The sequence below is a fragment of the Octopus bimaculoides genome, chromosome 12, assembly GCF_046866305.1.
Source record: "Octopus bimaculoides isolate indiv1 chromosome 12, ASM4686630v1, whole genome shotgun sequence".
NCBI classification, from domain to species: domain Eukaryota; kingdom Metazoa; phylum Mollusca; class Cephalopoda; order Octopoda; family Octopodidae; genus Octopus; species Octopus bimaculoides.
Genome location: NC_142939.1, coordinates 49,959,395 through 49,973,439, shown reverse-complemented (window position 1 = coordinate 49,973,439; position 14,045 = coordinate 49,959,395). Strand labels below are relative to the sequence as shown.

The 14,045-nt window shown below is 35.3% G+C and overlaps 1 protein-coding gene across 2 annotated transcripts; it reads right to left on the bottom strand.

The window, feature by feature from the left end:
• Positions 1-1,823: 1,823 nt before the first annotated feature.
• On the bottom strand, positions 1,824-12,278 carry LOC106875376 (cytochrome c oxidase assembly protein COX16 homolog, mitochondrial). 2 transcript variants are annotated; one of them, XM_089361029.1, is made up of 3 exons: positions 11,755-12,278; positions 4,889-4,968; positions 1,824-2,780 (listed from the first exon to the last, which is right to left on the bottom strand). In XM_089361029.1, the coding sequence occupies exon 1, from the start codon at positions 12,075-12,077 to the stop codon at positions 11,757-11,759; it is 321 nt and encodes a 106-aa protein (XP_089217155.1). In that variant the 5' UTR covers positions 12,078-12,278; the 3' UTR covers positions 1,824-2,780; positions 4,889-4,968; positions 11,755-11,756. The 2 variants fall into 2 exon arrangements, with proteins under 2 accessions (XP_089217155.1, XP_089217157.1); XM_089361031.1 differs by having other exon boundaries at positions 11,696-12,212.
• Positions 12,279-14,045: the final 1,767 nt, after the last annotated feature.

The window sequence follows — 14,045 nt, the reverse complement described above, 5'->3', positions numbered from 1 at the left end:
CACATATATACATACATACATACATACGTTCTTGCCACTACTGCTTACATCAGAGGTCTCAGTTGATACTAATGTCAACCTCAGCACTTTAACAGGGCATGGCTATGAAAGCAGATTAGGTTTGGAAACATTCAGCACAGATCTAAGTATATGATTTTACACAGGTTCTTATTGTCTGTGAATTTTTAATGCAGATATTGTATATAAGGACCAAGAATAGTCATACACAAACAACATTGTTGTAGGTATTTGTGGTCCCCACCCTCATCTGAAATATCACAAAGCATTAACAATTCATTTTACTTTCTCATCCTCCACTATGCCTGACTAGTTCTCTGGGGAAAATTCCTGGGGTCAAACCCTATGCAACAACATGTTCGTGAAATTTTCCCGAAACAAATTGTTCATACCTTACGTATAAACCTATACGTAGTCATGCTGAAAAGAGGCAGTATGGTAACAGCAAAAACATGAGATGGCCATCAAACTACATGCAACTTTTTATTCTCAAGCATATGCAAGCTGATGTCATCGTATTTGATGAAGAATATACAAGTAAGCTAACAATCAAGCCATCAGTGATACGTTTTTTAGCTGGTCAGAATGGACAAGACACTGGGAACATGTCACATTATATGTGAAAAAAATTCCAGCCATGTTTATTATATATAACAGACCAACTAGATGGCTAAGTAGTTTTTTATTGAATGTAAGCAGAAGTATTGTTTGTTTCACATGAGCAGAGAGGCATTCACAGTTATGTCAACTGTTTGTTTCAGTAGCAACAAACTTATCATAGATATCTTGTAAGCTGTTGTTTCACTGGCAACAGGCATATTGTAGGTGTGATCATGTGAACTGCTTGTTTCTATAGCAACACACTTAACACTGACAAGATCTTGTAAACTGTTGTTTCTGTAGCAAAAGACTCATCACAGATGTGATCATATCAACTGCCTACATAACAAAAGACTTATCACAAGTAGATCATTTCAACTGTCCACATAGCAAGTGACTTATGATAAGTCCTTCCTTTTAACTATAGTTATGATTTCAATGGAAAACGGATAGAACAAAAGCGTTATTATTAATTAATGCTGGAATCAAGAGGAATCAAGCTTCTGACCAAACTTTATGGAGCAGATTGATTTTGAAAGGGTTAAACAAGTGGATGCACAGTTAATGGTAAACAAGATGTACAAAGAGATGCTGAACTGGAATGGTGAATGCTGGGGGTCTACACCAATATTAAGTAGGAATTCCAGCAGATGTGAGATAAGAAACACAAAGTTTGAAATTTGGGGCATCAAATGTTGAATGTGAAAGGAGACCCAGAGTGTACTGTTGATAAGAATGGTTAAGAATAAGAGTAGAAGATTTGTAGATAGGTATTTAAGTAGGCAGTAAACAGGCACACAAAAAGGCAGGAGAGAGAGAGAGAGAGAGAGAGAGAGAGAGAGAGAGTGAGTGAGAGAAGAGAGGAGAAAGAGTAAAAGGTAAAAAGAAATTGGGACAACAAACAATTAAGAACAGAAAACATCCATAAGAAAGTATAAAAAAAAAAAAGAAGCAAAAAATTAAGTAGTTCCTATTTATTCACACAAGAACCTTGGGAGTTGAGCAAAGTTATCAAGAGCAGGGCTATTGCGAAATTGGTATTTATATGACAGAACTATGTAAACCATAAAAGTGAAAAGGAAAAAAAAAACTGGGGGAAAAAAAAAATTATGATATCAATGACAATGTAGATGATAATAATGATGATGGTGATGGTGAACAAGATGGCAAAATGAGAAGAAAAACAAAGACGGACACACATTACATTGGTTGTTATTGTTTACTTTTTATTTTCAAGATTCCAACATAATAACTGTTAAAGACACAAGACCAGAAATTTTGGAATGAGGGATTCAGTTGACTATATAGATCAGGGACTCTCCACCATTTTTTTTTTTTTTATCTGTGGGCCCCTTTGATAACTATTTTACTCTGGTGGACCCCCATAGCTATTCAATGCTTAAAAATTAGTTTTATAGGAACTTCCTTCAAAATTCTTATTTTGTTTTTCACACATTAACTTCTCTAAGATAAACTATGTAAAAAGTCAAAGAAAGAAACTTAGCTGTTTCTTGCAATACATACCAATACATACAACACGAGCAAAACTTTTCAGGGTTCCTTAAAATACTATTGTGGATGCCAAATTTACAATTTTCTTGCATGGACCCCACAAAATTTTACATGGGACCTCAGGGACCATATGGACTCCTGGTTCAGAACCACCGATATAGATCATTCTCCCCAGTATTTGACTGGTACTATAGTTTATCAGCAGTGGAAAGATGAAACACAAAATTCAGCCTTGGGTAGGATTAGAACACAGAATGTAAAGAACAGCAATGTGTTTTGTCTGTTGCTCTACAAAATTCCAAACTATTAGAAACTAATGTTTATAGCACAGTGATATCAAATCAACTATTTTCTTTCAACAATATTTCTTCAAAAGTTTCAAATGATAAAACAGTTTTTGTTTCGGTCATTAAAAATCTAGATACAAAAATATATTGTCATTTTGTGTTTTAATTTAAACATTTTTTATCTGAGCAAATGAATATTGTTTTTATCAGTATTTTTTTTCCTTTTTATTCCTGAGCACCTTTTCACATTGCAGTGTAAGGGATGGGTCAAACCCATAGATAGATAAGAAATAAACAATATGCTTCTTGGCGGCACCATTTTCATCAGCACACTCTTGATACAACAAAGTGTGCAGGAAATTTCTGTCCAAAAAAAAAAAAGAAAGAAAAGAAAAATGAAAGTGCATATGTATATATGTATGTGTGCATGTATATATATATATATATATATATATGGTGCCTTGCTGTACTCAAGAAAACCCAACTACAACAGCAGAATTGATACCAGTGCTGGTGCCACATAAAAAGCACCCAGTACATGCTGTAAAATGGTTGGCATTAGGAAGAGCATCCAGCCAAAGAGATCAAGCCTGAGCACACACAGACACACACACACATTTATTTATTCCACTTGATGAAGAACCTATACACAGCTGTTGCTGAAAAATATTCAAATGTATTATGCTAATTTTAAAGAACAATCTTCTGTAATGGTGTATGAATATAAACTCAGCAATTCAAAACTGGTGTGCAGTGTAAAAACAAATGTCATGTGATCTCCTATTAAAGCCTGTTAACCTTCATCCTTGTGTTATTTTACCCTTATATATATATATATATATATGCTCTTTCTAAAGTGGCTGCTATTAGGAGGGTATCCAGCTGTAGAAATGCTCCCAGAAATAGAACATATAAGTAAGTTGTGGTTTCCCAACCTGTCTAGAAGGGCAGTAACTCCAAATGAGAACCGACTTAGACTTTGATATCCAATCCAACCCACATCAAAAATGGAAAGGAGACATAACTAGGTTAAACTTTAATCTTTTCCTCACCTCGACAAGTAATTCAAGCTAACAAAAAAGAAACCTAATAAACCATAGCTTAACCTGCTAGAAATAGTAGCCAAATGTCCTTCAAGTCAAACCCTACTATCCTGAAAAAGAAGACAATTGGTAATTTGGTTCTAGACATTCCTAAGAGGGATGGTCATGGTTGGAATTCCTTTGCTTATAGGTCTATTCACTTAGAATGATCTGGAGGTAAATAAATAGCAAAATTATTTTAAACAGAATTAACTGATGCTTTTGCCCATTGGGAAGGTACACTTGATTAAATTAACTTGTGTTACTCGTATGTTATTTTAGATATGTCACAGGTCTTCATTACATCTGAAAAATCAACTTGTTCTTTGTCTAGAATACATAATTTAAAGCATATCCTTTCTTGAATCACAAAATTCCACACAGTTTATGCTTAAATTTAGATTCTCTAGTTGTAAGTGAATTTAAGATGAATTTACCTACTGGATAGAGAGCTAGTCTGTCACAAGTAATTCCCTACTACAGTACAGAACAAATAAAAGGAAGAAAGATGGGAAAAAAACCAAGACATTGCAAAATAAACTTTCTATTTAGAAATATCAAAGCATCTTTTATTTCTAACAATGAAGTTAATCATCATCATCACCATCATACCGCCATTTATTATTCTGGCATGGGTTGTTGGGTCTGTTCCAACTTAGAATCAAGTCACATGTTCTGGTTCTTCCTCATTTGAGACAGGCAATACCAAACTAAAATATTAATCATTTGTTTTTACAGAAGACGTACTTTTGTCATGGTTTATGCTGGGTATCTTCCCTATCACCAATCGTTCCATAGTCAAAAACACTGCCCCACTGGCCTAATGTTGTTACAAATTCCATGTCCCTTACAGTCTGTGGTCTTTACTCATCATCATCATCATCATCATCAATCTCATTTTCACATCTCTTTTTCAGTGCTAGAATGGGCTGAATGGAATTTATTGCAAAATAAACTCCATTTCTATGACCGGATGCCCTTCATGTTGCCAATTCTCGCCTGTTTCCAAAATAAAGACATGTCTTTGTAGAATGTTGGAAATGATTAACACTGCTAATATGATAGTGACATGCATTTATAATTACCATGCAATATCAAGACAAGCAGAGACAAACATACACACACACACTCATCCACCATACATGCACACATACAGAGCTTTGGTCAGCTCAGGGCTATAGTGGAAGAGAAGACACTTGCCCAAGGTTTCATGCAGCAGGACTGATCCTGAAACCGTGAAGTTGGAAAGCAAACATCTTAACTGCCCGACTATGCCCATATCTACATTGGTATAGAATAAAATTATCAAAGTCAGTTCCTGAAATGAACACCATTTCAACAATGTGACCCATTGATTGAAAATTTATATAATGAAGAAACCTGACTTACATTCTATACTGATGCCATCTGTTAGTCTAAGATTGATCTAGGATGATTTTTAGAGTCTCTGTTGTCATGGCATTTTCTTACTGCAATAAAAAAAGGAAAGAAAAACAAAAACAAAGATTGTTTCAGATATTATTATAATCAAACAGGCTGTGAGAAGGTTTCAAAGTGTTAGATTACAGTACTTATGGGAATATGAGTTTAAATCTGATTACAACTTTCTACTAATGACTGGAACCCTGCAGTCTAGCTCTTTAATCTCTCTACTAAGTAATTATAGACATATTCTTTTATTCTTTTACTCGTTTCAGTCATTTGATTGCAGCACCACCTTAAAGGATTTTAGTCGAACAAATCGACTCCAGGACTTATTCTTTGTGAGCCTAGTACTTATTCTATCAGTCTCTTTTGCCGAACCACTAAGTTACGGAGACATAAACACACCACCATCGGTTGTCATGTGATGGTAAGGGTACAAACACAGACACACACACACATAAATATATACACACATATATATGTACAACAGGCGTCTTTCAGTTTCTGTCTACCAGTTCCACTCATGAGGCTTTGGTCGGCCCAAGGCTATAGTAGAAGACACTTGCCTAAGGTGCCACACAGTAGATCCAAACATTAATAGCTCTAGTGTTAAATATGGCACCTTAACTTATCATCAAAAAAGAGATAATAATTGTTTCTAATTTAAGCACAACACCAGCAGATTTGAGAAGCATACTAGTGATCCTGCCAGCTCACCACTGTGATGATAATAATAATAATAATAAAAATCTTCAGTTTGTCATGTGTGTTTGAGTGTTATACTTTAAATAACTTTAACTATGGAAGAAAATCAAAGACATATTCAAATATAACTAACATAAGGAATCAGTGTTATGAAGGTTTATAAATTTATACATCAAAATAGGAATAACATCACTGACAAAATATGGAATTTCTATGGGTCCTGTTAATAATTATTGTAATGTTAATATAGCTACATTTCTAGGATGGTTTTAAAAATGGTAAATGATGATATAGTTCTCATTAACAATTCTTAGGAGCATTGAACATACTCACACACACACAGAGGAAAGAATTTTCAAAATTACTTAATGGTAGGCGGGGCTAAGTAAAAATGAAAGTCAAAAGCTCAACAATCTGTGAATGCAATTGGTCAAGGAGAAATGAAACAGATTAATCAAAAACAAAAAAAAAACAAAAATTTGGGTGGAGTTAAAATACATCCCTGATATTACTACTTAAGAACTGAGATGAAAGAATTTCCTTAAATACCAGATAGTTGTTTGTCAAGCACCAAGCTGTAAGTTGACAGGAAACTAATAGACATTTTTTTTACCCCTTGTTTACTTTTGTTTTTGTGTATTTAAAGCTGGAGTGAAACAATGAATTATTTATGTATCTCAATACAGGAAAAACTCAATTACAATATTACTTAATAGGTTTTGCACTTATAAACATACATCATAACACATAAAACGTCCCATATAGATGATATAAGGTGTGGCTGTGTGTAAGAAGTTTGCTTTCCAACCACATGGTTACAGGTTCAGTCCCACTGCATGGCACCATGGACAAATGTCTTCTGCTATAGTTCCAGGCCAACCAAAGCTTCAGTGAGTGGATTTGCAAAGAGGAAACTGAAAGAACCATCATCATCGTTTAACCCTCCTGTAACCATATTTCTATCAACACATGCTGCCTGTTTCAATTAATTTTTAAAATAATGAAGAATTTAATAAAATACCTTTATAATTATTAAGCTTGGGTCTGGAACAAATTACCATAAAATTTTGATAAAAATTATAATTGAGACCACTTTAAAATGTAAGTTTGTGCCACAGAACCCAAGTAGCCTCAGGTGGGTTGGCATCTAAAGGATTAACATTCACTTTTCCATGCTTATATTGGTCAGACAGAATTTGTTGAGGTAATTTTTTTTTTACAGCTGGATGCTTTTCCTGTTGCCAACCTTTGCCTGTTTCCAAGGTAATATTCCCTATAACCAGACATTTTTATGGGAGATTGGAAACAAAGGACACGATGATATTTGTTCCACCAATGAAGCTCTGGTTGGACAATGGTTATAGTAGAAGATGCGTACCCATGGTGACAGACAGTGTGGTGTGTGTGTGTAACAGACAGTTGTTGTGTGTGTGTGTGTCCTTGTTTTGAAATTGCATGATGGTTGTAAATGAGTGCCACTGTCATATGAGCAGTGTCGTTCATTTCTGCTATTCTGCTATTTTTTCAGGGAAAAGTCCAACTCATTTACTGTTGTAAAGTTAGAAAAATAGGTTTTCTGTATTTGCTTTTCACTTTACAAATACAGTTCAATGTTTATAATAATGGAACAGTATATTTATTAGAACAAGGTATTTTACATCTGGATAGAGACCATTCCTGCTGCTAGCCATTCAACTATGAAATATGAGTGAACAGGTGAGCGACACTATGTTGTAGTTTGACTTGCGAGAAATAGCAATCAAACATCCTTCCAGTTACTCACTACCATCTTAAATAAAGAGAGGTAATATTTATTCCCTCTTAAACATGGATGTTCTGTTAGAACAAACAATACTGCAGTAGATACCATGAAAGAAGTTCTCATATTGGCTTTATGGTGCACAATGCACTCATGTTATTTCGCTAGAGGGGAGATAAATCCCTGCCATTTCCAGCACCAAGAACACTAGAACACATGATTTCAACCTTCTTTGATCTCCTCAGTGATGGACAATGGTGATGTTGATCATCATGTCTCATATCTTAGTATTTGGTCTCCCTTAATAGAGAAGGGTACATTGGACAATATATCCATTTGCTGCAGTCTTTCATGAAATCCAGCATTCTGAGATCAAACCTAATCAATTCTTTTGATATATCTGCGCGCGTGTGTATGTCTTTGTGTGTTCCTTTATATTTGTGCTCCTCTGAAAAATCACTGATGTACATGTGGTAGTGTTGCCATTTCACCTGTGAGTAAACAATTTGTTGATTTTGTAGCTTCGAAAACATGTGGAATAAGAGATCCATTATTTGAAAAAACAGGTACGGGTAAGTGACAGGAAGGTCATCCAGCTGTAGAACAATGCCTCGACAATATATTTGTCTAACTCAAGCTAACATGATAAACAAACTAATCAAGTATACATGAAGGGTCTCCATACAGTTTCTGTCTACCAATTCTACCTAAAAGGTATTGGTGAACTCAAAGGTATAGTTGAAGATACTTGTCATGAAGTGAGCAGGAACTCATACCTTTCACCAATATTAAGAAGGGAAGTTTTATATCGGGAAAAGATGTAAGCATCAGTGGAAATCTGGTGCTCTTTGAACCTAGTTCATGGAGATATAGGAGTTTCCTTGTAACTGTTGATGTTAGATATAAGTGAGTTGGAAACTGGTCAGAAGCCTGTATCAAATGACACCATTGTTTACAATTGCATGGAAGAAAAGAGGAAAGCAAAGAATAGGGATCTTTTTTAAAACGGGGGCCACATTTTTCATTAATGTTTTACGTAGTGTTTTTGGTACCGAAAGACTTTCAAACTTCGTATACTTATCTATTTTGTGTTATAGAACAGAAAAATATTTTTGTATTCGAATTTATTTCATGTAAAAAATTGTCTTATTTCGATAATTTCAACCAATCACTGACAAGTATTCAGTTGTTTACATTTACTCCTTTGGCTGATTAAGCCATAGCTTCATTTTATTTGCTTTTTTCATTTTAAATTTGCTTTTTTCATTTTCTTTTTTTTTTCTTCGTTTTATTTGCTTTTTTCTTTTTAAATTTGCTGTTTTACCCTAACCCTAACCCTATCACCGATAGAATTGTTTCAGAATCGTTTGTTTATGTAGTCGGCACTTAATGTATATCCGCTGAATGGACGTCAGTGATTGGTTGAAATTACAGAAATACGACAACTTTAACATGGAATAACTTAGGGATTTCTTTTTTTTTAAAGAAGACTAAGAGAAAAAGATGTTTTATATGACACATTCTACCAGTGTTCCAAGTTTCAAAGTGTTTCGTTAATGAAAAATGTGGCCCCTGTTTTAAAAAAGATCCAAGAAGAGAATTGGAACCTTTTGCTAATATCAATGGGAGTGCAGAATGGTACAGGGTGTGGTGTGCTAAGCTTTTTTTTTTATTGTTGAGGCCATCATGTACCCTTCGTGTTATGTTTGTAAGTAGCATGATTGTTAAGTGAAGTGGTTTCAATTCCTGTTGTGATTTGGAGACAGGATGTCAGTGTTGGTGAAGTTCATCATTTTATTTTTAATCTTTTACTTGTTTCAGTCATTTGACTGCGACCATGCTGGGGCACCGCCTTAAAGGGTTTCAGTCAAACAATTTGACTCCAGGACTTTTTTTTAAAACTCTTGCCAAACTGCTAACTTACAGGGATGTAAACACACCAATGCCAGTTGTCAAGCATCGGGGAGGACACAAACACAAACACACATATATATGACAGGCTTCTTTCAATTTCTGTCTACCAAATCCACTCACAAGGCTTTGGTTGACCCAAAGCTATAGTAGAAGACACTTGCTCAAGGTGCCACACAGTGGAACTGTATACATATGTATACAAATATATGTATCATCATCATTTCACTTTAATCAAAGTCGACACACCATAAATTCTTGATTTAACAAAATTATTTCCTCCTCTCGAGGCTATGTCATAATTATCAAATGTCAATCGAGACCAGCTCATGAGAAGGGAGATAATCTGTAGACTCACTCCAAAGTTAACATGACATAAAGGAAAAGGACAGGCTATAGTCTGGACATAAAGGGACAGCCCTTAACACATATTTCTGGCTCAAATGCTATCACCAAATTGTCCAACCTTATTTCTAGTAGCTAAGGGATGTGTGTGTGTGTGTGTGTGAGTGCGTTAGTGTACCCTGGTCTTGATTTCGCATGATTAGTTGTAAACGAGTATCCCTGTCATACAAACGGTGTCCTTCATTTGCAACCTTCCATGGAAACGTATATGGCCACGGGGAAACACTGCTTACTTGGAAACAGGTGTGGATTGATGACAGGAAGGGCATCTGGCTGTAGAAAACTTGCTGCTTCAACAAATTCCGTCTAACCCATGCAAACATAGAAAAGTGGATGTTAAAGCGATGATGATTGTTAAAAGTATTGTTTTACTTTCTTTACTGTTTTCTGTGTTGAGAATGTTATGGAAAAGGTGCAATTATTTTTGCTGTGTGTGTGAGAGAGAGTGAGAGAGAGAGAGAGAGAGAGTTGGTTGTAATTCTCTGATGTTGATGGTAAGGAAGGGGCATGAGGAAGATACTAAGTGGTTGCTTGACCTGCAAAAAATTGCTGCTAAACTCCCCTCAAACAGTAATTTACGGTCTTAAAATAGTTGACTATATCAAATATACAGGATAATCTGTGTCTGTGGAATATGGTTGAGACCAAAATAGAGGAGAGTACGCTGACATAGCGTCAGAAGTGACACAGGCATCTTGTAATTTTGAACTTATTTTAGGAAGACAGAAGCATGAAAGGAGCGAATAAAAAAATTACCAAACTACTACAGGAGAGGAACGAACACGTTCTTCCACTTCACAGTAAACATAATTATGGTAATCTTCCAGTTTCGAGAGGTAAAAGAAATAAATAAAAATATTCAAGGGAAATGACTGAACGACTTACCAGTATTATCCGTACTACTTTTTCTCTAAAACAGCATGCGACGGAATTTTTTTTTTTAAAGTTTCGGGTTAGGGTTAGATGTTGTGCAGGGGGTCTTCCACGAGACATTTTCGATTTCTCATAAGAAACTATGATATTCAATCACGTGTGTGATTTATAAATAAACAGTTAACGTTAATCAAATCACGTGATTTATTTATAAACAAAGTAGTACGGATAATACTGGTAAGACGTTCAGTTATTTCCCTTGTATTTTATTTACTTTTTTAACCTCTCGAAACTGGAAGATTACCCATAATTATTATTATATATGTAACTGATTCATATTACATTTCCTCTTTCACAGCAACCCAGCTTACTTGTATAATAGCTATCTAAATTACGACACACGTGTTGTCGTTTAGGTGTTTGGATCTAGATATTAACCGTCTATAGGTATGTAAAATATGATTAATGTGTGTCTAAATGTACGAAAACAGCTCATGTATGCTTTAGTGTCTAAGTAACAACTCAATTGTAGTTTAGACATTTAAAATGCGGTTCAGCGGTAATAAAGGTGTCTAAATCACGACAGAAGTGTACTTTATATTTAAAATAGTGACAGTAGTTACAGTTAACAAAAATAACAAGAGACAAAGGTTTGGTTTTATCTCTATTTTAAAGTCTCCGGTGTTAATTTAATAAAGGACATAAATATTGTGTTTTCAATTCACCAAACTACATACTTCGATATTTCAAAACATAATTAGTTATGTTTTATTCAACTAATAAAGAAGTCGTTAAATATTAATAACGGTTTACCTTGCCGTTCGTCATTCATTCATTTTCACCAAATGTGACTTCAACTTTCATTTCTTCCATTAAAAGCCGGTAAATATACTAATTAAATTTAATTAATCAAGAAGCCTCCCCCCCCCACTAACAAATTTTCTGCTTTATATTAAAAGTTAGGGATAATGTTAACCAAAGTTAGAAATTAACTATTATTTTTGCTTGTATATTATTTAAAACAATAGAAACCCCATTATTTTAGACACTATAACTACAGTTTAAAATAAGTAATTTGCTTTTAAATTGATATATAAACAAAATTAATTTGTTCATACATTTGACAAACTTCTATGACGAGGTAAAACTCACGCTTCTGCAATTATCAAACCGTTACCTTCAAGAACTGGCCTTTTCCCTTTGTAGATCTTGTACTGTTTTCGAATCTTCCCAAGGTCGAGGCCCTCGAATGTTCACCCAAGTATCAATATCTTCCTTTTTCATTTCGTCGTAGATGTTCTCAAGTGTTACTGGTTCTTCTTTAGCTTTAATTCCTGTTTTTTCGGCGATTTCTTTAGCAGTTGTAATTTCCGATTTCCTAAACTGATACCTCAAAGTTGCATATTCTTTAAGTAAAAAGGAACCACCCACGATTAAAGTGAGGAACGGGAGACCACGCCGTACAAAATGGCTCTTGAAAAGGTGACGTGAACGTCCCATAATATATCACAGACTCACAACAATATTAAAGACATTTATCTGTTCCAGGGAATTTATAGATTTCAATCACTTAGATTATGAAAGGAATTTTTTGAGGGTAGGTGAAGAATTATCGATGATTCTAGAGAATATGTATAGACAAGGTATATGAAAGAACAACAGCTGAAGGTTTTAATTTGAAGTAGCAAGGGACGTCACTCTGAAAGTCCGGTATTTGGAGAATTAATGTTGGTGGAAGTTTTAGTGTTGGAAACTATAGGAGTTGCTACGTATTATTCTAGCTGCTTCTGGGAATAATAGAGATAACGGAGAAGATAACAAAGGTGTATATAAGAATGACAATACGGTGAGAATGATGTTTGACGCAGATATCAAGAACGAGAGGCTTACATTGTTGAGGTTTAATTGAGAGTATATAACGTTGAGGATATATAATGTTGAGATTTAGCTATGGTCTGAGAGTGAACAGTGTTGAAGGTATTTAGTGTTGTTGCTTAGTTGAAGGTATATAATGTCGACATTTATCTAAGGGTACATAATATGGAGGTTTAGTGTTAGAAACTATAGAAGCTGCCATGTATTGTTCCAGCAGCTTCTGAAAATCGTAATGATGACGAGGGTGGAGATGAGGGTGACGATATGCTGAGAATTATCATCATCGTCATTTAGCGTCCGTTTTCATGCTGATATGGGTTAGACTGATTGGAAATGGTAAGCTGGTGAGCTGCACCAGGTACCAGTCGGTTCTGGCTTGATTTCAATGGCCTGATGTACTGGGTATATATTTTCTTGTCACTGGCACAGGTGCCTTTAAGGTGTCATTAGTACAAGTACCTTTCATGTGTCACCAGCACTGGCAATGACTACAATTTCACTTAGCATGACATGTCTTCTCAAGCACTGCAAATCACCAAAAGTTTCAGTCACTTACCATTGCCTCCATGAGTTTCAACATCCATAAACCATATTTCACCACCTTGTCCTACATCTTCCTGGTTCTACCTCTTTTACAGGTTCCCTCCACAGTTAGAGATTGGCACTTCTTTACCCACCTGTCTTTGTCTATGTGCATTACAACACCATACCAGCACAGTCTTCTCTCTCGCACACTACATCTGATCTCTTACATTAATGTAAAGAATGAAAGGATATATATATGGTGGATGGATTTGACTTTAACACTCATTTGCTGTGTAATTTGCTGATAGAAAAGCAACAAATTAGATCATGGCAAGATTCAGACCCTAGCCATAGAAAGACAACATGAAATACAGTTTCTAATTTAGACACAAAATTAAAATTTCAAGGGGAAGGAGGTGAGGGGATGAAATCAATTCAGTATTTACAAGTACTTTATTCTCTCAACCCTGGGAGGTTGAAAAACAAAGTTGACTTTGATGGGATTCAAACTCAGGAGGCGCACACACACACACATACAGCAGTTTCAGCAAAAGAAATCAATAGAAAAAGTGACAGACTTTAACAAAAGAAGTAATGGAGTTGATTTGTACAACTAAACCCTTGAAAACGGTGCCCCAGTATGGCCACAGTTCAATGATTGAAACAAATAAAAAAGAAAAAAAAAACATTTGGTCGTGTCTGTACACACACACACACACACACTTTCAGATACATGTTAAGATGTTTCCTGCTGGCAGCTCTGCCATAGTAGCCAAGTTGATGGAAATACCTCACAGAAGTACTTCGACTCATTGGGAGTTGCTCTGCAGCATTAGCTGTCTTACAACAAGGATTATTTTCTGCAATCTGCTTGGCAGCCCCAAAGACACCTTTTGGACGGTCCAGGTTGCCCTGAGCAGGATGCTATTGATTCTTTTCCTCTGCTGTTCAATTGTACAATCACTCTGTTGACTCTGGCTAAAGGAATCCCAAGGATTTGTGCAATTTTGCACTGGCTAAGTCCACCCTTAAATTGACCTACATTTGATGTAATGTTTGCTTTTAGGT